The 25708-nt window shown below is 38.0% G+C and overlaps 1 protein-coding gene across 1 annotated transcript in view; it reads left to right on the top strand.

Annotated features, from left to right (window-relative positions):
- The window catches only part of GALNT7 (polypeptide N-acetylgalactosaminyltransferase 7), a 71591-nt gene extending 46101 nt beyond the window's left edge, over positions 1-25490 (top strand). Inside the window, 11 exon segments of the mRNA XM_066317597.1 lie at positions 878-1044; positions 6801-6931; positions 7170-7249; positions 9052-9234; positions 12502-12619; positions 14511-14586; positions 14589-14632; positions 16646-16864; positions 19017-19115; positions 20382-20510; positions 23254-25490. Of these exon segments, the coding sequence (XP_066173694.1) occupies positions 878-1044; positions 6801-6931; positions 7170-7249; positions 9052-9234; positions 12502-12619; positions 14511-14586; positions 14589-14632; positions 16646-16864; positions 19017-19115; positions 20382-20510; positions 23254-23391 (1384 nt within the window). The 3' untranslated portion in view covers positions 23392-25490.
- The last annotated feature ends 218 nt before the right edge of the window (positions 25491-25708 follow it).

Here is a 25708-nt window from a genome sequence, read left to right as displayed (position 1 = left end):
TTTAACTGAATGTAGTTTCAGAAACTCCAGTGATCTCTGATGATTAAGGTAATCATTTTCAAAAGCAGCAATGTTTCTGTGCACTTAAGCTTTTTATTGTATAAAGAGAACTATAACTAGGGAAGTTTGCTCATCTGTAAGTTTAGGAGTTTTTATTTGTCACTAATAATTTCTTAATACATGATAGCTGTCTTTGAAAAGTAAGAATCTCCCTAGTAGAGTCTTTATTTGCTGAAAGATGAAAAAATGAAGGATTTTTCCCATTGAAATCAAAAGTGCTATGTCTCTATGTTTGGTGATAGGAGCTATATTATTATAGTTGGAAAATGGTCTAGTGATCAGGTAGGGAAACAACTTCCAGTTAAGGAAATACTTGGACTGGTTGTAGGGAGACTGTGAATAGTCCCACTTAGGGATGCAGCTGGGGAAATGGACATTACAACGGCAAATTAAATACATTGTTGATAGACGTGATTTAGAGGTATTGGAAAGTGTGGAAGGTATTGAAAGTACTCACATTGCTTGTTTCTAAATCATCTCTAACCCTCAGGAAAAAAGACCTGAGTGTTTGTACTATTTTTGTTTGGTTTTTTTAATCTCTCTCTTTTCTCAGATTTTTTTTCTCCATGTGTTATATCTTTTAAGGAAGGAGCCCATTGAAATTGGACCCGGTTTGAAAGTTGAGTTTGACAGTCTACTTTTCTTTTTATTTTATTTGTATCTGTATCTGTGATGCACTTCAGTTGTATTACCTTTTATATCCTGTCTCTTAAATCTGAAGGATAGCTGTCAGTGAAGATTTCATCTGCACAAAGATGCTGTTAATCTGTTCTATAAATCACAATGTGAAAACTAATAAAATCAACTCTTTTTACAGATGCAAATACTGGCATTATGATGATAACCTGCTCACCTCCAGCGTTGTCATCGTCTTCCATAATGAAGGGTGGTCCACACTCATGAGGACAGTTCACAGTGTCATCAAGAGAACACCAAGAAAATACTTGGCAGAAATTGTACTGATTGATGATTTTAGCAACAAAGGTACATTTGGAATAATAACACACTCCTTGTAGAAAAGGACTCTTTTTTTCTTTTCCTGAAATAGTTTTCTTTGGATATATTATCTGCCATGGTTTGAGTTGACTATGGGAGAAAAGATTGCTTCTTCTTAGTCCTTTGAGTTCTCTACCACAGTTTTTGTGTAGTATGTAGAAGAAAGCTGAGATAACTAGTATCTCTCTTAGCTCTTGTGAAAAGAAGTAGTTTGAAGAGTATCAAAGGAGTTAAGCTGTTAGGAGTAAGAGACTTTATTGCATACAGGTGTCTCTTTTTTTTTTAATTATAATGGAAAATCCACCTAGGCTATCAAATTATTCTGATTAATTTTCAGTATCTTTTTCATTTCTAACATCCTTTTTAATTAAACATCACATTAAGCTGCTTATTGTTTCTTATTGAGGAGGGGAAGAATTTAAGTATGTTTTAATTTCTGCCTTTCTTTGAGTCCTACATACCAACAAAAGTCAAGAGATTTTCTTCTTCCTTTATAATTTGCATTCTGATCTTGCCAGGATGCATGTACTTTTGCTTCTCTTATAAATGTAATCGTACACTGTTTGTTTGTGTTTTTTTTCCTTTCATGGTGATATTGTCAGCATTAATGCAATACACAGCCGCATACAGAGAGGGTCTCTGAAAGTGGTCTCCTCGAGATATAAGTTGATTGAGACAGAGGAAGACAGACTGCTTTTAAAATTGAAACAATTTCTAAATAGTGCATCAGAGCTGCACATGCTGTAAGATTTTGTTGCAGCATGGTTCTTGAATAGATATTGACAGAGTCAACACATAAATAAAAACATGATTTTGACTGTGTGGGATGACAGTCTCTTCTAGACAATGTTGATGATGGCTTTGAGCAAAGGCAAGTTTGATCAGTGGCACAGGATACCCTCATCTTTGTTTCCATAATAGCTGAATTGTGTAGTGGCATAGAAAACAGATGACTCTTCTGAAACTCCTTTTTATTAAGTGATCTGGGCTCCTCCCAGTTCCAGTCTCGTGGTAGTTGTTTTCTATGGGAGTATTCACTACAAATTTTAAAAATTAACTCATCACATAGTTGAGGTAGCCTTTTTTGAGTATATGCCACTATTGAAAGTAGTTATTGTGTGTTATTTTTTGCATTGTACCTGTAGGTAGGTAGGTATCATTTTCTGTTTGTTTTAACAGGGGAGTGCAAGTTACCTGTATTATGAGCTTGACTACATTTGGCTTAGTCCACTAAAAATACTGAATGCTAAATTATAGTCTTCTGTGTCCTTTAACAGCTGTTGAGAATTTGGCTTAGATATACACACATGTTATAAACTAAAAATATCTTCTCTCTTAAGGGGTATAATTTTAATAATTCAGTCAGCAGACATGCTGTGCTTTTGCTTTTCAGCTAAGATCATAGCTTTCCTTCGAAGCTGTTCAAGGACTGACTTAGCTCTATAAAGTAACTGTGACACTGATTGTGTCTAGAATACTTACCAGATTTTTTACTAATGATAGGTCTCAATATTTGGGTTTCACATGACAGTGCCATTTATATGTAGTTCATGTTATGACTTTGTCTGGCATAACAACTTGTACTATTTTTCCAATATTTTTCTGATATATGATGACATTTGTTAAAAGAAAGCAGTATCTTTAAAGATTTCTTTTAAATACTGAACTTTTCTTGCTTTCTGTTCATAAATGTTCTGTGTTAGCAGACACAGCTTGCCTGGACCAAAAATCCAGCAGACCCTTGACTCTGTATTTCTTACACTTCAGTTTCCCAGATAACTTTCTTAAATCAGAAAATTCAATAAAGAAAGCTTGAGGTGCAGTTTTTTCAGGTATGAGTGACTGGTAAGACAAGTATGGACTGGAATTTCTCTGAACACCTTGCTGCAATTGCACTAGTTCACTATAATAATTCTTCAAATTGCTTTAAGCTATTTCTTGGTAAATATAATTAACTTAATTTCATCAATTCAAATTATGTTCTTGATGAAAAATGTCCAAGAGAGCAGAATCTTGCTCTACTTCTTTCTCTCTAGAGAGAAGGATGAACTAGTACGGGCTGCAAAGCATGCCGAGGTGCCTGAAGAGTTCTCCAGTTGTTAGGAGAGCTGCAAAATACAAACACTCTTAATTGCAGCAGAGCTGCTGGTAGGTTTTTGCTTTTTCAGCCAGAAGAAAAGTCATGCTGGCAGCACAGATACAGGATTTTCTTCTTCCCCACCTACTTTCAGGCTGCAGAATTCATGTCTGCCTTTCCACCCAGCAGACCACCTTATGGTCTTGGAGCCCTGTGCAGAGTGACAGGTGCTAGACTGGGTAGATATTTGCTCATACTCAGTGTGACTGTCCTTATTTCTTAGCTGCCACCCTCTCGAGTAATATGAAATTAAAATGGAGCACAGCAGTTGCAAACACTTCTTAAGGCTGACTCCTAAAAACCCCTTCCTGTCCTCCCTTATGAGAAATCCTCTTTCATCAGGAGGGAGTTACAGCTGCATAGAAACTTATATATGTTATGTCTTACAGGGAGAAACAGTTGCAATGCTTGGAAAATGTCCTTTTCATTGTAATTCTTAGTATAAAGTCAGTTGGGAGCAGTACTTTTGCTGAATGACACTCTTTCCCTCAATCTCTCCTGCAAACAGCAGGGTTTGGACTGTGGAGAACTGTGCATAGATACGTGCTGAATTCTACTCTGGCATTTTTTTCTTTGTCAGAGCACAAAGAGAACAGTAACAAGAAGATTGCCAAGCTAATTGGATGATTCTATCTCCATTTTCTATAGAGACCTCTGTATTAATCCATGTTAGAGTCCAAGAAATGTTGCAGCAATTTCTACCGCAGTGTCAGTGAGGCCAGGCTGTTACACATGGGGGGTTGTTTTCTCCAGTTTTTCTTCTATTCTCAATAGCAGCAGTTTGTTCTTTGGTGAATGCTAGCTGTGTGAAGGAAACAGCTGTTCTGGAAGGGCAAAGAGAATTCATAAAACTGTATTTTCTAAAGCTTCCTACAATTACAGTTATTCGTATAGGTCACCAACACTTGTTATGTATTTGGGCACCAACTTGCTTGTTTTCTGAAGCACAGAGGCCAGTATCTCAGCTGGAACTGCTTTTGTAGCCCATGCACCTGTAAGGGGCAGCTGTGAGGTAAAAAATACCAGTGTTCCTAGTAGCATTTAAAGGCTTTGTCTACCTTTTGTGTTGACTTATATGTTCTTTATTGTTACCTGTATTTCCAACTGCTGCAGCATCCCATGAGATAACCAAAGGGGAAGTAATGAACATAGGCAGGCAGCAGTATTTTTATTAACCTGTGTAATGATGTTTGCCATGGGGAAACTGAAGCAGTAATCAGTGCTTGTGTTAGAGCTGAGAGCCCCACCTTAACAGTATTACAGGACAGGATACTCGCAGGCAGGAGGCAGCTGCTCTAGAAAGCACTTCTGATACCATTTTTCTGGTTCTCACACTGCTGTCCATAAGTTGAAGGGAAAAAACCTGCTCTCCTCCTCCTTTGTAATCTCCAGTGCCTAAGATCCTTTGGAGAAGCTATGTGTTTTTAAAAGACACTGATTCATGCTTTAATCATGCACTTAGACATGAGAGAGGAACTCAAAGAGGGAAAGGCCAGAATGGTGATTATAATATTTTGAAAGGTAAAATATACAATTTTGAACAAACCCCAGATTGCTGTAAGGCTGTTGACAGATGTCATAAATACACATTCTAGGTGAACAAAATTTAATGTTCGCCAAACAAGATTTTGGACTCTAAAAGTATCAGGATTTTTTACACTACTGTCATGCAGGCTTTGTAGTATGGGAAGGAGGAAAATTTCAGCTTTCCTGTGGGAAATAGCACTTGCTGCTAACCCTGGCATAGTTTCAGATAATGGACTGCAAAGTCCTGAGACTTGTACTGTAGAAAAGCTTTACACAATCAATATGACAGGTTTTTACAGCTCCCTCTGAGCCTTACATAGTTGAACATTTGATAAGTAAAACATTTGGCCTCATAGGCAGGAGAGCTGGAAATAACTTCAGGTTTTAAATCTTTAAAACATTCCTGACAGTCCTTCTGTAACACATACTTGGAATTTGCAGCATAAATAATGGTGTGGTATAAGGATTCTCTTAGTACCAGTTCAGTATGACCTCAAAACTCTGTTGATTTTATCCTATAAAAATTTATATCACAGCTATCAAATCATATATTCTCTATTTATTACATGGCATTTTCCTCTATACAGCATATGTGGTAAAATTGTTCTTTCTCTAGTTTGACATTTGTGTATCTTTGAAGTTTTCCTAATGCACAGGGATTTAAAAAGAAATTTTAAATATGTGTGGGAAAGGAGAATACATAAAACTTGGTTAAGAAAACTTTTTCTTTTATAAAGGTGGAGAGGAAGGATAATAAGAGTATCAAAAGATAGTGATTTCAAAAGATTGTTCTTTGGAAGAATTGCTGAATTTTTGTTACTGGAAATTTCACTTCCAAGGAACACCATTAGATGTAGTTTTTGTTCAAATTATTTTTTTAATACTGCTGATAGGAATGTGAAACATATTGAAACATAAGCTGCAGAAGTCCCCAGACTTCATAATTTCCATTTAGGTTGCAGAAAATATTTCTGCTGAAGTAACTGGTGGCATGTTGCCGCTGAAAGGGACGTCCTTCTATTTCCACCTCTGCATGTCCCTCGTCCTGTTAGATCAGCACAGGCATGGCATCTGTCAGCCCCTCGGAGCTGGTGCAAAGCAGACCGGTGCATGGATGCCTCAGCTGCAGATTAGGTGGCTTATTTTGGTTCCTGACTGAGAGAAACTGAAGCTGTAGGCAATTCTTTTGAGCCTTTGGGTACAAAAATAGATTTTTAACAAACACCAATAGCTAAATCAGCATAGTCACAAACAGCAGGTGCCTGATTACCAGCCTTTCTGCCTTCGTGAGTTTTCTCAACAGAATCATCTGGGCAAAAATGTTAAGCAACACTAAGATCCTTTTCTCAAACTGTGTGGCAGAAATGTGGTTTCCAGAGAAGTTTGGCACAGACAAATACAAATCTGCAAATGCAAATCTAAAACCATTTAAGCATAGCTCATCTTGATTCTTGTGTGGTCACTTGTCCCTTTACTGATAGAAGTCCCTTTGGCTAAAGGTTTGTTGTCTCCTCCGTATGATGGAGACAATAATTCTCATTATTATTCTCATTAATTTCATTAGAAGACTATTGTAAGACCTCCACAAGAGGGAACAGGTCTACATGAAGGAGGGCAGTAATTTAAGCATGTTGAGATTCTGTCTCAGGTTTCTAGATTATTAATAGACTGACAGAAAATTCTGTGAGGCACAAAGTGAGTGAAGGGAAGTGTTTAACTGAAAAGTAGTGCCTTCAGCTGTATATGTGACCTCATCTGATGAGGAAGGACTGTGTGCTGAAATGTAGAAACTTCTCTGGCTGCTTGGAATACAGACAAAAACCTGAAAGCCACTGTGTGACATGTTGAAGTGACTTTGAGTTGTCCACCCAGCTCCCTGTGGTGTGACCAACCTCTTCAGCTGCCATTTCTTCAGATGTGCCAGACACAAACTTGTGCCATGAGGTCGGTGGTCTTCATCTCCTCAGTTTTAGCGTTTGTGAGTGGTTGAATTAAAGGTTCCTGTAAATGTCTGTAGATATTTTTGGGGTGGTTATTATTATTAAATCTCTTTTTTTTTTTTTTCTTTGTTACCTGACAGCACACTTACAAGAGAGGCTGGATGACTACATAAAGCAGTGGAATGGCCTTGTAAAGGTATTTCGAAATGAGAGGAGAGAAGGTTTGATCCAGGCTAGAAGCATTGGAGCCCAGAAGGCTAAACTTGGACAGGTGGGAGGCAATTCACACACAAATCTGTCTTTTTTTTCTTTTTTGTGGGGAAAGGCTGTGGTGATTTCAATAGACATGAGGAAATTACTGACATTGTTTTAAGAAGAGATAAATTTTACTCATTAATCTTCATTTTCTTGTTTATAATATGAATGCATCTCAATGTAAATAAGCTTAATTAAATCATGATGTTTTATACAGAAATAGAAGTTACATTTTTTTTTTTTTTCTTTCAAAGGTTTTGGTTTACCTTGATGCTCATTGTGAGGTGGGAATTAATTGGTATGCACCACTTATTGCTCCTATATCTAAGGACAGGTAATGTTCTCTTGTTATTTCGAGTGTCTGGCCTTTTAGGAAGAAAAAGTCACAGTAATAATCTTCACTTTTCAAACTACAGTCAATATGTTTTATATCTATATCAAACTATAGCAATATTTTCCATATGATGATTATATTATCTCCCAGCGTAAAAGATACAGAATGAGGAAGGAATATAGTCAGGCAAATTAATCTCCAGATAGTTTATTTTAATAGGCATACTGAATATTTTGTCTAGTGTAGATTAGATATAACTCTTGTCCTTTACAACTCTCTGAGGCACTGATATTGAAATGTTCCATTCTAGCTGAATAGAGAGCATGATTGAACAAAATAACTAAAAACCTGTGGCTTTTAGTAGAGAAAGAGTAGCAATAAACGTTTTTGATTTAATGAGAGTTTAAAGCCCTCATGATCTCAAGAGTTTATAACTTTATCATCTTTGGTCTTGCTGTATGGTCTGACTTGTTTCCTCTGAAGTGCTTTGGAGCGTTGTCTGTAGCAAAGCAAGGCCAGTCTCAAGCCTGTCTCTGCCACAGACCCAGGCACTTGCTGGGAGTCTGTGCTGGAAGTGCCTGCACTGTGAGAGAGAATCTGTGAGAGGTGGCAGAGGAGAGAGATCCCCAGGGCTTTCATTTCTTCCAGCTGTTGAAATGCTGTTGTTGCTGTGTGCTACCGCACTCCTAGCTTGTGTGGTCAGTGATATGTGTGTTTAGGAAACCATGTGCATGTTTAAACTATTTAATCCCATGAAATAGCTGCTTAATCCTAAAAACTATTTGTTAACCTGCTGTGCCACCAAAATTCTCTTGAAGAAATGGGTTTTGTGTGTTTTAAAGGCTGTAACTCAACCAAGACTCTAATTGGCAAGGATACTAGAGAGAAGATGGAAATGCTTGTGTGCTCAGTTGATTGTGTATTACAGTTTTACACAAGAAAGACTGGCAAGAAGAGAGGGTTTCAGAGGCATCCTCCAGCACTGCCCAGAGGTGAAGGCTGCAGGAGGGCCAAAGATGCTGAGGCACACAGTGCCAGCAGACAGTGCTGCTGCTTCTCCCTCAAAGAACAGCATGGTGTTAACATGTCTCTTCCCCTCTGCCTTTTCTATCTCTTGGAGCTTCATTTAAAAACGTGGGAGTGCTCCAGCTTAGGACACTGGGAAACTCATTTAAAAACTGTGGGGAAAAAAACAAGATAATATCTTTTCCTTGGTGGATATTGTGTGTGATAGATCACAAAGAGGAGTATATTGCAAATCAGAGGAAGAATTCTACTGAAAACTGCTTCTAGGAGAACATTAGTAATGTTTTTTTTATCCTTAGAGCTTGTGGGTTTTCAGGGCATTTGAATAGGACAGTGTAACCAAAATCTGCGTTAACACTAGTAAAAGCTAAGTGTTTATCATACTTGTTGACAACTAAGATCTGATATGAATAGAAATTACAGGAAATACTAATACTGTGAAACCCTGGTCCCCTGAGGGCTCCTCCATTGCCTCCAGCAGAGCTTTATTAGAAGACCGATGTCAAGAAGTCCACATAAAGGAAAATGTACTGATAAACCAGTTGATACATTAACATCTCAGACCTAACTTTTCTGCTTTCAGAACATCTTGAAACAATGTAAAGAAAAGACCATCTATTTTCTTCTAATGAGGCTTCATTTTTTTAATAGTATGTTTACAGGTGACTTTTTTATATACGCTGCTCTATAAACTTAATGGTGTAAATTTCAGATTAGACAGATTACTCTTCTGAAATTGTATTTTGCTCTTTCTTTCCCTTCTATAAATGTTTCAGAACTACATGTACTGTACCTCTAATAGATTACATAGATGGGAATGATTATTCCATTGAGCCACAACAAGGTGGGGATGAAGATGGTTTTGCCAGAGGGGCCTGGGACTGGAGTTTGCTATGGAAACGAATTCCGTTAAGCCACAAGGAAAAGTCCAAACGAAAACATAAAACTGAGCCTTATCGGTAAAGAGAGCTGTTTACATCCTGTGCATTGTAATGAATAACTGTCTCAACCCTTTCGTTTTTCCCCCACCCCTCTCTCCCCACCATCCACGGTCGGCGCACGTGTGCCACGCGGGCCCCTGCCCATAACCGCACCGCAGAACCACATGCACTGTGCCGCTTATAGATGTCATAGATGGCAACACTTTTAAGATTGTGCCCCAAGGGGGTGGTGACGAAGATGGGTTTGCTAGAGGAGCGTGGGATTGGAGTATGCTATGGAAGAGGGTTCCCTTGACCAAGAGAGAGAAGGAAAGCAGAAAGACAAAAACTGAACCGTATCGGTAATCACTAAATCACTTACCCGTTTCTTTTTTTTTCTGAAGTCAATATTGATCCACTAAAACTTGCATGTTCTCCTAGCCTGAACACCCTCACGTTTCTAACCACACTAGCTGCTCTGTTTAGTCAGACCTATTTGCCACACTGACTATTTGCTCAAAATATCTTTGCTACCTTTCGTTACCTCTCCATTCCTGTTCTTGTGTGGTTAATAAAGTGCACATTAGAATTTCTGGGTTCTGTTTGGCAAAATAAATATTCTATAACTTTGTTGCCAGGGAAAACTTTAATTAGCCATGATATCTTTTTTAAAGTACTGTTGGAAACAACAGTGCTTGTTAAACCATTTGTTTTGAAATTATGAGCATGCTGGAAGTATTTCTAATAGATGGTAATGCATAAAATCTGTAGCCTGCTGTCATGGCCTGATGCATGCATACAGCTGGACGGTTATGCACGTGTATCAAAAAAAAAATCCCTTTTGTCATATTTCTCCCACTTGCTTCACAATGGATCACATCTGACAAAGAAGCATACTGTTTAAGAATCTTGGCTAGGTATTTTCTAAGAATTTTAATATAATACACATAACATTTGAAAAAAATGAAGAAAGATAAAAACAGCACTTTTATTGTGGGAAAACTCCAGTAATTTTCACAGAATTCCTGCCTTTTTACTATGCTTTGTAGTAGGGTATGTTTTCTTCCCAGAAAACAAAAACTGCCTAGAAACCCTAGCTTAGAAACTATGGTTTCTGGATGGCTTTTAAATACTGGGAGACTGTGGTTCTGCTGGTTTTTATTACTTTCCCCTTCACACTTAACTAATCGTGTTACTACATTTGAAAGCAATCTTCACATCTTCAGAATCTAATGTCTTCTATTGCCTGTATATATGATTTAAACATTGTAAGAACTGATGTTGGTAATTCCCTATCCGCACCCATGATTGTTCTTTGCTAAAATGGCAACACATGCAAGCAAGTTATGAAGCTTTGATCTGTTTTGTATACACTTTAAATAATACCATTTTCTGATGAGGCTGTCCACATTGGAACTTTAATATTCACTTAGAGGGGGATAAACTATTTCAAACATTACTGTAGTGTTCTGTGTTTACCATCCAAACGGGTCTTAAAATCGTTTAAAGTGTTCCCAGAAACACAGAACACATGTTCTCAGAATGTTTTAAAAGATGACTTTATTTTTAATAATACTTCCAGAGTTACAATGCTTCCTTTAAAAAGAGACATGCACTGCATCTGTTTGTGTCCAGGCTGTGTGCATTTTCTTGCAGCAATACTAAGGCAAGCAAGACCAAGTAAAAGTCTTGCTGAAACCATAGCCAGGATTGCTTAGCTTAGAAAGAAAACAAAAAGATCCTCAGCAGATTAAAGCACTGAGGCAACGTTTTTGTAATATGAGTGCTGCCCCAGGACTGAATCTTTCTTTTAGTCACAGTGCTTACCTCTTTGTAGCCTGTGAAGTAAACTACTGAGCTTATGTGGGTTTTACTGTGTTCTTTTACACACTTGGCAGAATCTTGGAGGCCGAGACTGAAACTGCAGTATCAGAGGCTTCTACAGTTGCCAAGTCTTTGTGGTGCGAGGAAAACCAAAAGTGCTGGAAAGCCATGGGGCTGTGCTGGCAATGTGCTTCCCTGATGTGTCTTCTGGCTTTGTACCTTTGAGCCCCCAGGATACAAAACCAGCACTGAAGGAAAATACAGTAGGCAGCAGGTAGAAAGGGACATGTAGCAGTACCTTGGCATGTGATCACCTAATTTAGACAGCAACTAACTAATAATTAATATGCTTAGAGTCAGCACACACACACACAGGCAGAACAAAATAAAGAATGAATTCTCTGCTTCCCATGGACAGGCAGGGGTTCAGCCATCTCTGGGAAAATAGGGCTACATCACATACAACAGTGACTTGGGAAGACAAACACCATCACTCCAAACATTCTCCCTTCTTCCTCCAGTTTTCAAATGCTGAGCATGATGTGACATGGTCTGGAATATCCCTCAGGTCGGGTTGGGTCACCTGTCCTGGCTGGTGTCCCCTCCATGCACCCCCGGCTCCTCCCCAGCCTGGCAGCAGGAGAAGCAGAAAAGGCCTCGGCTCTGTGCAGCCCCTGCTCAGCAGCAGCAGAAACATCACCACATTATCTGCCCTGTGTTCAGCACAAATCCAAAACACAGCCCATGCCAGCCACTGCAACAAAGATTAACTCCATTCCAGCCAATACCAGCACAAGCTGTAATCCAGATCACAGCATCTTTTGACACAATAAACTTGCCAATTTAATCATGGCATATGGGAAGGGATTTACAAAGTCATTAAAAGAAAATGGTAACAGAAAAAAAAAAAAAGACTAAACCAAAATGGGAACATGTACTACTTTATCTAGGCCCTCTTTAAAATTTTATTGAGTGTAATATAAAGTGTCTCTTAACAGGACAAAAAGAGCTAGAAGATTAGAAAGCTGTTAAAAAACACTGTAGCTTGTTTAATAGACAATGTGTTTCAATGTGACAGCTCCTCAGAACATAAGCCGTTTGCAGTTTCGTGTTATCTCAAAAACTAGAAAAATTTTTAGCAGAGAAACATCTCATCACAGAATTCTCATCTTGGTTTTTATTTTAATAGAAGGATATTGACTAGCAGAATGGAAAATTTGAACCAAGTTTTTGTATCATCAAAATTCATTAATTGAATTAATTAATTTTAGAAAAAACACACAACATAATAAAAAAATGTGACCTCACTACAAATTATCTATATGCCATTTCAGAAAATTGATGACAAAGCTTTATGATTGTTCAGTGTATTGCCATTTACCTGATCTTTACTGTATGTTAACTGAATTGCTTTCTTCGCTAATGCTTTCTCTGCTGTTGTATCCTTTTGTCAGAAGGAGTTACACTGTCTTCCTCTTTCAGGTCCCCTGCAATGGCTGGTGGATTGTTTGCCATTGAACGTGATTTCTTCTTTGAACTCGGTCTCTATGATCCAGGGCTTCAGATCTGGGGTGGTGAAAATTTTGAAATTTCTTACAAGGTAACACCAGTATTTGAAAACCACATCAATTAAATAGATTTTTTTTCATTTAAAAGAAGAAGCAAATACTTCTGTTTTGAGTTTAGACAGACCTTCCTCTTCCTCATGAAGCCCAGATTTTGTTGTGAGGAGGTGTGACAGAAATGTGTTTTCCTCAGTGTTTCCTGAGGGCTTTGGTTCAGAAGTGTTCAGAGAGATGGCTTCATGCTGAAGCTAAATGATGTGTAATCTAGATTTTGTAAACAGTTTTGGGGTTGCACCCCTGACTTCTCTAATATCCAATATAAAACCAGATTGGCCAAGTTGATGGGAGGAAACTGAATGTTCTCATAGTGTGTGTAGAAAAATGTTGTTTCTAATGAAACCAGTGCTAGAGAGGAAGTAGTCCTTATAGTCCTCAATTGATGTATGTGCTTTTGGGAAGTATATATGGTGCAACAAAAAGTAATCTGCTTCCTCCTTGACGTTTTTTGTGGAGTGAAAAACTATTTCATATACTTTTCAGAATTTCAAGAACTTCTTTACAAGAGAAGTCCTATAATTGAAATACAAACTGCATAATTCATAATCACTGAGGAGGATTTTATTTTCACTCCTAGGCATATGCATGCTCTTCAGTTTGCAAGAATGTAAGATGATTGTCATTGGCTTCTTGTAGATTCAATGTTTGTAATGCACAAGTGCAGACAGCAGGAATCGGTCCCAATTAACAGATAAAAAGTGAAGATGTCTTGTATCTTCAGTGGCAATGTGAAATCTTAGCTGAATTTTAGAAAAAGTGCATTCAGAGCTCCCCTAGTTACTCTTGCTCTTCATGAGTTAGAGGAAAGCTCTGAGTGCACTTGCTCAGCTGTAAATCCATATACAAAGGGTTATGCACACAGGGTTTTTATCCATATAATTCTCCATCTTGCATAGATCAAAATCATGATTGAAATTACTTACAGTAAGTTCTGTAATTGAAATACTCATTATGTAGAGACCCTCCAAACTTGTTTCATGTAGATCATAACCAGTCTTCAGAAGAACTGAACATTTATCAGCCTTGCATGCTGATCCTAGATAGCAAATAAAATTAATGGCCTTGCATACCTGAGGTGGGTTTTTGGTAAAACTTAGGAAATAATATCATGATGCAATGAAGAAAGTAAGATATTCTGCTCATCTTTCCTACTACTGGTAAATCATATTTTAATCTGGAATTTAGACTAATTCGAAACATTCACAAAGTTAGCTTGAATTAGGATTTGGTGCTACAATTAAACTTCTCTAGACTAGGAGCAACTAAATTCTGATTTAAATAGATGTTCTTTTCTACATAAAGGATTATCCAAAGATATGTGGAAGTGAGGGGAATTTCAGAATGGTAGTATATTTTACACATTTCTGTTTTTCAGCTACTATAGTCAGATAAATATCAGTTTCTGCTTGGAGCAATGGGTTACTTCACACATCCTTATCTCCCACTAATCTTTATTAGGAAAAACTTAAATGTGAATGGGCATCTAACCCAGACCCATCTTAGTGATGGCATGTGAATTACTTTAATAAAATCAAAATTTCATTAATTCTGTCATAATAAAAATTACCCAGTTCCTGCTTTTGTGTACTCATTCATTACTATTGTTCTAAAATATCCAGCTTTCTAAGATATCCAGCTTGTAAAAAGTTTTTTAAAGATTGTTTTAGTTGTGTAACTTCCTTGCCGAGTTGAAAGTGTACTCAGTATACCTTTCATTTCAAAGACCTATTTTCTTATGCTTACATTTTAAGGAAAAATATGTGAAGATATGACAATATAGTAAGAACGTAGTTAACATTTCTTCCAGAATCTATTATCTGTCTGTCTTAAATTCCTGTTCATATATAATACCTTTGTTTTAACTTGTAGATCTGGCAGTGTGGGGGAAAACTGCTGTTTGTTCCCTGTTCTCGTGTTGGACACATCTATCGTCTCCAGGGCTGGCAAGGAATCCACCCCCTGTGTATGTTGGGTCTTCTCCTACACTAAAGGTACAGTTTTGAAGCAACCTTGAAGGTAGTTTTGATTTCATATAAGAACGGTTTTTAATAAATTTGTTTTAAATTATCAGTAACAGTTTAGAGAGCACTTCATCCAAAGCTATTTAGTATCTATAGCTCGGATGATCATCCCCACAGGAAAGAAATCTTAGTGTTAATCCTATTGTTATTAAGAGAAGAGACTCCTGGAACCCATCTTTTTGCTCTAAGCTTTCCCCCACTATCCTTGAGATACAAATGCACTTCCTATTACTTAAGGTCAGCACCTTTGCTGGACTGTGCCCAAGTACAACTCTAGTAACTATAGCACACTTCTGGAGATGAAGATCATAGGCTTGAAATCCCCCTTTATCTTGATAAAGATGAGTTTGATCCTAGGCCAGGTTAGAGAGTTCTGGAATTTAGCATCTCTCTGACTTTTGTGTCTGCATTTGTTCATTAAGAAACAGTAAATGACACCTGGGAAGATGGCATGCTCTGCCCTACATCATAAGGATTGGCAACTCGTCAGGTACACTGAAGGTTCTAGAAGTGTTACTCAAGCCCTGAGACGAAAATTAGACATCAGTTCCAGAAAACAAATGAGCCAGCTCTATATCTGAAGAAGAGAATTTGAATCAAGAAAGACTGTTTATATCTATTTTCATTCTACCAGCAGGAAGAGAGACAACCCTTCTGCTAGGTTTCTCTACTTGCCCAGTTAATCTCTCTCTTGTGCACTGTTCTGGCACAAGTAAATCCCATTCCGAAGACCGAGCTCCCTGTAAATTCCAATCCAAGAGCAATCTTCCTAGACAATGAGTACCTATAGGATTAGAGAGAATGGCTTGAGCCAACCTAAGAGTTAGTTCTAAAGGCAATGTCCCAGCCTAGCTGAATGATAAAATACTAACACCCCCAAGCCCCCCCCACCCCAAAAAGTTCCATATTAATAATTTAAATTGATTCATATTTTGATGAAACAGGGACTAGGACCAATATAATGGAGCCCAGGGGAACATGTCTGTGGTAGAGACAGAGTTATGGGCAACAGGATAGCAAATGATAAGTCTATTGCTCAGTGCAGGCAAGATGCTAGTTTGCCTTGTCTGAAGTGATAAAATCATTTCAGTCTTCTTAAAAGCTGATCAAAAATATTTACTGCATATCTTAACACCTTACATGAGTCTGCTGGCTTGCTTACTGAATATAAAAAGCACTGCTGAGCATTCTTAAATATTAAGTTGCTTCTCTGTACAAGGCAGGATGTATAAATAGCTTGTTCCCCTCTTCAGTCACCTTCCTATCCTCACAGTAAATGTCCTTTTTTTATAGCTTTGTTAAATTTATGCTGGGTGTGGATCAAAGTAAAAGTCACAATAATCTGTGCCTTTAGTCAGATCTTTTAAGACAGATTTAACACCAGGTCATTAACTCTAGAAGGATTAGACAAAGTGAGATATGGGTCTGGAATGCGCACAGGTAATACAGAGATAGAAGCCATCAAAGAGAATGAGGAAAAAAGATGTGAGGAAGAGGCTTGTTACCAAGTGAGCTCCAATTTTCCCCCTTCTCCGAGTAGCTGACCCATTTAAGACTGATTTTTTTCCCTGTTAGTGGACCAATGACTATGTTTCTCTTCATTAAAACATTGTAGAAGGTGAACAGAAACCATGAATTGCAGTTCTGACAGCAGCAAAAAAGCAACGTTTTATTGGACCGGTAACTGAAGTCTTTATTTTCAAATAAATAATCTCTAATCTTAGAAAATGACTTTGCACCCTCATTAAGCAACCCAGTTTAATTTGCTGGCTTCAGTCCTACACTATTACTCAAAAATAATATTCACGTGTCTTGTATAGTCTACTGATAGTGACAAATTATTAGTGCTATATAATAGTACTATTTTAATAATACTGTCACTGTTTAAGAGGATAAATATTTAAATTTCTGTTATTAACAAGGAGTTGCTTCTGGCCTGTTTGGTGTGCTTTGAGGTCACAGCATTGTCTTTATTCTTCACAGAACTATGTCAGAGTTGTAGAAGTGTGGTGGGATGAATACAAGGATTACTTCTATGCCAGCCGGCCGGAGACAAAAGCGCTGCCCTATGGAGATATATCTGAGCTGAAAAAATTCCGTGAAGATCACAACTGCAAAAGTTTTAAGTGGTTTATGGAAGAAATAGCATATGATATAACTTCATATTATCCCTTACCACCCAAAAATGTGGACTGGGGAGAGGTAGGTACAGCACATAAAGCATATGTATTTTAGGAGCTTTTTTTAAAAACTACGAATTCAAAAGGAAGCAATTGTTACTTGACATGTGAACAGGCTATTTGATTACTTCTATGCTAAGCTATATGATACTAACCAGAGAGCTATAAAGACATAACTCAGGAAAAAAATTATACCTCCCTTTGCAGGTGTGACTTTTTAAATTAGTTCCACAGGTCCTTGAATGATAACTTATGTCTAGCCCTGTCCAAAGCACTTTCTTCCATAATTGGAATTTAAGTTTTCTCAAAGGAAAAAATGTGAATCCTGCATGTAGGAATATTGGTGAAGATTGGTAGGTGAAAATACCTGTTGTATGAAGGCCTAGAGAAGAGATCATGAAATCCAGGTGGAGTTCTTTCTGCCTGTGTTTGCTAGACTGGGACATACACATTTACAGCCTCAGCAAGTCCCTTACCTGCATGTAACAACTTGATATGATTCTGTAACCATCGTTTCCAGCATTAGTGTATATAGTTATGAATTACTTCATTAAATTAAGAATGTGGTTACAAATGCAGCACTTCCAAGTGGTTAACAAGGGAGAGTTGGCATATCACAGGTGAGTGCAGGACTCCTCACTGAACTCTGCCCATCCTGTTCTGGCATTTAGCCCCCACACCTTGGCAAGCATTTACTGCAGGTCTCCTACCTGCTTTCAGATTTTTTTTCCCCTCTCTGCAATTGATTACATTTTTGCCTGGTCTCTCCTATCTATTTCACTTTTGCAGATTGTTGAGGGAAAATCAGAAAATCCTCTTGCTAGCTGAGGAGAACTCCTGTGTCCCACCAAATTTAGCAGCCTTCTTTCCCAAGATATGATGAATATGATACATGCTTTTGTAACTTCAAAAGCACATTAGAAAATACAGGTCTATGCTGTCTCCTATCAACAAGCATCATCTCTAATTTCCTAAAGTTAGAATTAGTGTTAGAGAGCACATGCATGGTGAAAGGGGGTACAAATAATCTTTTATCTGAGGAACCAGATGAACAATGCCACCTTGATTTCTTACCTAAAAGTGAGCACAAAGCAACAGCTACTGTACAAGCCTTAGACCTCCTCTGGAATCTACATAAAGGGTTTGGAAGGTGCACTAAATATTACTGTTCACCAAGGTGAAAGCTTCTGAAGAGCTTAAATAATACTGGTGACTTTGCAGAAAATCATCCCCGATAAAGCGAGTGCATCTGGTGGAGCAACAGGAAAATCCTAGGTCCAGAGACTCCTCCGAAGTTTTCTTCAACTCTTTTTCACAGGCTGCTAGTTATCCTACATCTGAGAAATCCTGTCCCCCTCCCCTCACTTGTAACACCACACTGATTGCATTTCCAAACTGTAGGGTATGAAAGTATGGGGTTCATCTTCCCTAACACTCCCTGGAAGAGTCTAAGCTTAGTCCTCCAGACTTTTTATACCATTGCAAAGAGGAAAGAGGCTCTGGCAAAGAAAATTGGTCTGGAAAAAATGTTATTTGTATCATAAAGTCTTTGTAAGACTGCTTGTTGGCGCTTCTGAGAAGAAAGTGAGATAATCAGCAGTTGAGACATGCTTTATGACAGGACTTTGTTTCTTTATCCCAGTGCCTGTGCCTGCCCCTCATCAATTTTTTTTTTTTTCCCTGTGTAATTGCTGCTGCAGAAGGTCCATCTGAGCAGCTGGGTCAGTGGGCTGTGTCTGGCTGTGGGTAATTGGTGCTGTGCATAACTTCTCTACAGCCTGTTTCTCTTCATCCACAAGATGAGAGAAACTTACCTGAGCTCCTGAACTTATTATGAAGACGTGGGACGTGGAACATGCTCGGATAGGAGATTGAATAAATTAAAATACTTGAAAGTCCTATATTTTGGTGTTAGTAATTTGGAATTGAGCTTTGCAACTCTGGCTTTTATCAGCATACTCTGACTCATGGAAAAGCCTGCAAATTAGCATGGGAAGGCTGAAGCTCTATCTCCTGGAGCAATTAACATCAGTATTTAAATTTCATACACAAGTTTGTCTAATCTCTCTGTCAGATACCTGTTTCTGGTTTGAGAGATAAGTGAGAATTTTCTGAACTACTTAGCACTTACTTTTCCCTTGAGACTAACTCAGAGTGCAAAACCTCTTTTCCAGATTAGAGGCTTTGAAACCTCTTACTGCATCGACAGCATGGGGCACACCAATGGTGGCTTTGTTGAACTTGGGCCGTGCCACAGAATGGGAGGAAATCAGGTAAGGAGCTTGGAGCAAGTCTGAAGGAGAATTGCTTGCTGTGGATTGATAATAGGCAAGTTTTCTATTAAGCCTGTACATGAAGTCACCTAGGTGCCAGCTACAAATGTGGGAATTAGGGTTTTCTGTAAGAATACTGGCATTGCTAAAACACAACAGTCTGAAAATACCATTTCAACATAAATGGTATGAAATGGAAGGAAAATTCATAATCTGTTCTTCAGAGCAACAGGTACATGAGGAAGCAACAGTATCATTGCTTCAGCTCTAAGCATTGCTCCTGATTCACCACTTACCTTCCTTCAGGAAAAAACCTTACTCACTGTGGCTCAATTTGTAATGAAGTTGTTTTGGTCTAGAATGAGTTACTCACTTTTGTGCAGTAACTCACCTTCCACCACATGAGAGAAGAAAATGAACAGAAATTTGTCTCTGCTTCATTTACAAATTAATTGGCAGAACAAAATTACTATTAAATGGTTGCAATCCAAGTTTTTGCTGTGTTTGACCTGTATCTTCACAGACCTACCCACATTACCACACAAACATGCTGCTCTGTCTTTCTATCTTCTTTTCTGGTTGGAAAATTTTTCAGAAAATAAAGTCCTTATTTAAGCCCATGAAAACTTAAACCAGGTAGTTTTGTCATGGCAATCATAAAATTGCATTTAGGATGATGTTTTTAAAAATCGTATATGGATTAGCCTTTAGTAGTCCCTGGAAATGTCTCTTTTATTCTGATATTTAATGAAAAGGTTCCCTAAACTACTTTTTCTGCATATGCTACCCAAAAAGCCCTGTGGCAATAATTCTGTAAGAAGTATCTAGGATAATCTTTTTCTGGATGAATTAGATTGATTTCCTGTATGGGTGGAATGCCAAAGTTTTAGCGTCCTCACATGAAATTACTGTCCAGGATCAAGGATTTGCTACCAGGCTTTTATAAAGATAACGGGTTGTTTTGTCATCAAATTATGCAAAGGTTTGCAATCACACACTTTCAGAAGTCTCCTGAATAGGAATCCCTTTACCATTTTTCTCTTTCTGGTTAAGTTTCTTGGCCTTCTTATTCCTACAGGAAAGTTAAGCATGAAATTTAGTATTGTGATAGTAAAAGTGTGTTATGCAAAATAAAGAACCCTCCTGAAAGACAGGTGTAATAAAGGCAGAAAATGTTTTGAATGCTGCAATTTCATGGTATTTTCAGTGTTTCTAAAATGCTCGTTGAGTCAGCTGGTATAAAAATGGCTTTTTCTTTTCTGTTAGCTTTTCCGAATCAACGAAGCCAATCAACTCATGCAGTATGATCAGTGCTTAACTAAAGGACCAGATGGATCCAAAATTATGATAACACACTGTAATCAGAACGAATACAAGGAGTGGCAATTCTTCAAGGTATGCAACAGATACATGGAAGAAAATAAATTTTTAGATTTCATACTGGTTTATTTGCACCTTTAAAAAATTGTTTTATGTATACCTGAAATTAAAGATCTAGTACAAGGTTAACTGAATCGAGTGAATTGTTAATGGCACATTCTCAGAAATACATGCTTGCTAGAAAAATTTCCTCTAGTGAAAGATCCTTTTATTTAGTGATTCTAGTTGCTGTCTTCTGTAGCAAAATCTTTAAGGAAAACTCCAAGAGGCTACATTTGTTGCCAGAGAGATGTTAGGAGTTAGCACATGTCTCAGAGGAAAAAAAAGCATGTCCACTACTAGCGACAGACTTCATAAACGGTTTTAGTGCCACCACCCTTTCTGCTTGTATGCTCTATATCAAGAAAATCTCTTTGTCTCATATATGCTGTGAGAAAATGGCTTAAATGCTGGAGTGCGTTTTAAGCTAGAGTCAGTATTAGGTCTCATTTTGGGCCATTTAAATTGAAGTGTTTCTCTGTTTAAAGACTGAAGATATTTTTAAGCCTACATGGAAACAGGTAAACATAAGATTACTCTGCCTTTTTGTGTTGTCTTTGTCTTCTTCGGTATTTCACTTCCTGTTCGTTTGTTCGTTAGCCATTCTCTAATAACAATAACATGCTCTGTTCTTAATCCTGGGTGTGGTGATGTTATAACACTATTGCAAAATCTATAAATTTTTAATGAGGACTTGGAATGTTGGCTGATATACATGTGAAGGCTGCTACAGTCAATTTAGTCATTACATCTGTAAGTCCTTTATTCATATGTTTTGTTACTGTTACTTAAAAAAATGTCTAAGTTTCTATTTCTGTTTGTCTCTTTAAAAAGTGAGACTGATTATTGTCTAGGGGTGACGTTATTCTTGGATATAGCCACATATAACTTGGTTCTACATCTAAGAAACTATTCCATGTCAATTTTTCTTCAGCTTATATAGCTAGCATATTGAATATTTATTAATTCATTAGCTAGTTATCTGGATTCTTTATTGTTTGTCTGAAAGATGCTGGCACAGTTGAGTGCAGAGAAATCAATTTGTTATCCTTTAAGGCACTCCACATTTTCTGGTGTTTGCATAGAGCTAGGAAATATCAGGTAACATAATGCCATTTCCATCCAGTTCAGCTTCCTTATGCTGGATAGACAGACAAATTTCTTCAAACCTGAAATGTAAAACTCAATAAACAGTGGTAGGTAAGTACTAACTTCAGCTTTAATATTCAGTAGAATAATACGTACCAGTTTTTAACTCTCCAGCCATTCTAGCGTGTCCCAGCATGTTACTTGGCTTCTCTCTAAGAATTTCATTTATGCAAGATCCATTTCCTCTACACTAGCACCAGTTGTGTAATTGTTTGCTTATTACCACAAGTTATAAGGAAGCCCAGTAAGCACAGTCTGGGATGTAGAACAAAACACTGACTGGCTTCTAGAAGGAAAAAAGGGAGGGTGAGAGTGAAAAGACCACCAAGGGTGTGTAACCAAATACTAGAAATTGGGCACACTGCTGTGCAGTACAGAGGGTATAACTGTTTCTTCTAATAGCAAAGGCGTAAGGAATGAGACACTTATGGACTGCTGAAAAATGTTGTGGCCATGTGTAAATTAAGGCTGCAAGGAGATGTTGTCTGGTTGGTCAGTTGGCTGTCTCTGAAACAAGCAGTGTCCCAGTTTGGTGAGTGTAACATGTGCTGCTTGAGCACCAAGCACTAGGAGGGCTTCAGTGCCTGTAAGCAAACATTGAGAACAGGGCTGGTGGTGGTCTGCCTGTTGCTTTTGTTTAGACATCCTTTTTTCTCTCCAGCTGGAGGACCTCCATATCTGGCCACATAGCAGGAGCCAAGTATTGATCTGAAGCCACATTTGGTTGTGCACATGTGTGTGGGGGGATGGAGAGGGTCCCCATGCTGGGGGTTGTCTGTGTGCATGGGGCAAGGCTGCAGAGCCCCGGCCCAGCCACAGTGCCATGGGCTTGCTTCTGCTCCCTTCCCCTCCCACTGGATGCAGCCAGTCAGCGAGTCAGGGCTGCCTCTGGCACCTGGGGTCAGCAAGTGTGAGAGGAGCCAACAGACCAAACACAGGAGCCTCAGGCATGGGGGCATAGTGGGTGTGGAAGGAGACAGATGTGGGAGAGTCAGCCTGAGTGTGCCTGGCACAACAGGTCTGCACTTCCTTAGGCAGCCTGCTGTTCCTCCAGAAGCCAGACTCAACTCTCCTTCTCTTTACTCTTCCTTCTGGCAGCCAAACAGGAAGCCAAGTTAGTACTTTTTTTTACCCCTCTGTGGTTCACATTGGTGTTGTGCAGTTGCTTTCTGTGAGGGTTTAATGGAGGACGACCTGCCCAGTGAAGTCTTCATAGAGCTGTGCTCAAGAGTTAATCTTTTAGTTTGGTTAGGACAGATGAAAAAGCTAGAAGCATTTTAGAAAGAGTTTTGCTCATTTTGTTAGCAGTTTGTTGCATAAGAGAAACAGGAGCCATCTCAGGTGGACCTACAGGAACCAAAGATTTAATATGAGGGCTGCAAAATGCTAGGTTTAACAAATAGTAAAATGAGTATAGAACTAATCTGTTTTGGGATGCTGAAACCTGGCTTTGTAAATAAGTATATTGCAGATGTAAAGAAAATGTTAAAAAAAAACCAAAAACCAACCAAACAAAAAACAAACCCAAGACAAAAACCCAACGCATTTTCCTGGTGATTTTGTCTTTCAGAATCTGCACAGATTTACTCATGTTCCATCAGGGAAGTGCTTGGATCGCTCCGAAGTCCTCCATCAAGTTTTCATTTCAGAGTGTGACTCCAGTAAAGCAACACAAAAATGGGAAATGAACAACATCCTTAGTGTGTAGACAAACAAAACCTACCTACTGACGCGTTCATTTGTACAGGACTGAAAATAGCCTGAAAACTGCTGCAGTTATTAACTTTGTACAGCTGTGAGCCTCCTGGCTTGGATGAAGGACATAGAGGAACTGTGATTATTACAATAACATTATCATCCGCAGTTAATGTTTACAAAACTGCTTTACCTTAAACTCTGTAGATGTTTACATCTTTTTGTTTCAAGATGTTGGTAAATTAATGTGCTGTTAGCTATGGTTCATAGGAACATAGTTAAAAGCGTTGTCTTCTTTGGGATTACACTCAGGGGTCTGAAGGCAGTTTTTTTACACACACTTGAAAAGGTTGGAGTAATCAGATTTTCATAGAACTTGGTGATTATCAACCTATTGTATATTTTTATTTAATTTTACATCTTACTAAGCACTGCCACAGGTTTTTAGCCAGGGTGGCCTTCTCTCACAGTCATGCTGCTTTTTTGGAAGATGAATTTCAACATATTTAGTGCCTCTTTCATTTCTCTCTTTCACAAGGAAAGCATTTGTTGGAAATTTACAGTGGATTGTTCTGAGCTGTCACCAGAGGTAGGGACCAACCGTACCACCCTATGTAATTACTGTGCTAATGAAGACAGATTTCTCTTGCCAGTTTGGCTGCTCTGCTTCGACTGAATACTTGGTACAGTGCAAGGAAGACTGTCGAGTTTAGTGCTAATGTGGTACAATTTCATGGAGGTAAGCACCCTCACGAATCCAGTTAAGAAATTATAAGCACTAATTTGCTTGTTTAAACCATGCCTTACATAAAAATAGTTAACTAAACAACAGCAAGCAAGCTGCACAATTATGTAAAACTTGGAAAGAATCAAATACTTCATTTATACTGCTATTTTGAATGGAAATAGCTTAGAGGTAGACTAAAACTTTTAATTAGGAAGAAAAATCCAGCTATTTAACACATCTGCATAATTTGTCACAAGGACATCTGTCAGCCAAGTTTGGATGCCAGATTTAGATCAAAAAGAGAAATGGAAATCCTGAAATCAGGCTTGTTTGTACTAATTTTCTTGTTATTTTTGTCATTCTCAGCTTCTCCAGAGGGATTAATTACAAACACAGAAAACCAACTGCATGGTGCTATAGTGTACAGAGTAGAATGTGAAGAAGTTGTTTCAAAAAATATTCTGGAAAGGAGTTGATGTGAACTCCCTTAGGAGTATAAATATTTACTCTGAATTAATTGAGAGGTGGAGGGGAAATGACTTATCCTCACTTCCTTTGTCCAGATTTTGTGACTTAAATGTTGACATCAGTGTACTGATTCCATAAGAGTTATCCCTATAACACGTCACACAATTAAGTATGACTAAATACTTCCCTGAAGTCTAGAATAGCATTGCATGCAGCTTCCATTGATGTTAACAAGGGTTATGTATCATATTTGGTGACAGAGTTGGATCTTCATAGATCTGTCTGCACTGACCTACTAGTTTGGGATCTTTCCTAGTTTCTTTAAACTTCCCATCTATCCTTTCAGAACTATGAAAAATAGAAAATAAAGAAGGGAGAAACTGGAAAACAAAAAAAGGAAAAGAAGGTTTCGTGCCAGTACTTGTTCCATGTGTGTGTGAAAACTGACTCCATTTGTGTGTTGGGTAGATTAATTTAATCATATAACTATGCATAAGAGAAAGAATGGTGGCACATAAATTGTGCAGGTGTGCATTTTAAATGGGTATTATGTGCAATTCATTGAAAGCTGATGCTGTATGTGAATATGAATCTGTATGTGAGACTGAAACCTTACAAAACATGAGATCATAAGAAGCTGTTGCTTTAATGACTTTTTCCTACTAGAGCCGGCTTGGAAAAAAATAATTCCCATATTCTTGCTTTGTAAGTTGAGGATAGTATCACTATGCATTTCTACATATTTTATAAATTTGATTTATGCAGATTTTGATACACTGTATGTTTCTGTAGAAATTGTATAAATCTTTAAAAAATTTATTAGGGATAAATCGGGGAAACCTATGTATATCTTACTCATGGGTTGCTTGTTTTTTAGGTGAAGTAAATAAAATATTTGAATTTTTTGTTTTACTATACTTTCACAGAGTAAAAGTGGATTATTATCTTTATAGAAACTCCCATATCTCAATATCTAGACAACTTTCATGTTACAAACTTACAAATATTTAATGTGGTTTATTTTAAGTTTTATCTAGGTACCTTTTGTTGCATCTGTGAGGACTCTGTTTTTTTCCAGTGAAATGAAAACTTAAATTTCCCTTAGAACTGCCACATGGACATATTTGGATTTTTA

The sequence above is a fragment of the Sylvia atricapilla genome, chromosome 4, assembly GCF_009819655.1.
Source record: "Sylvia atricapilla isolate bSylAtr1 chromosome 4, bSylAtr1.pri, whole genome shotgun sequence".
NCBI classification, from domain to species: domain Eukaryota; kingdom Metazoa; phylum Chordata; class Aves; order Passeriformes; family Sylviidae; genus Sylvia; species Sylvia atricapilla.
The sequence above is the reverse complement of the archived record's forward strand: the minus strand, read 5'-3'. Positions and strand labels throughout refer to the sequence as shown.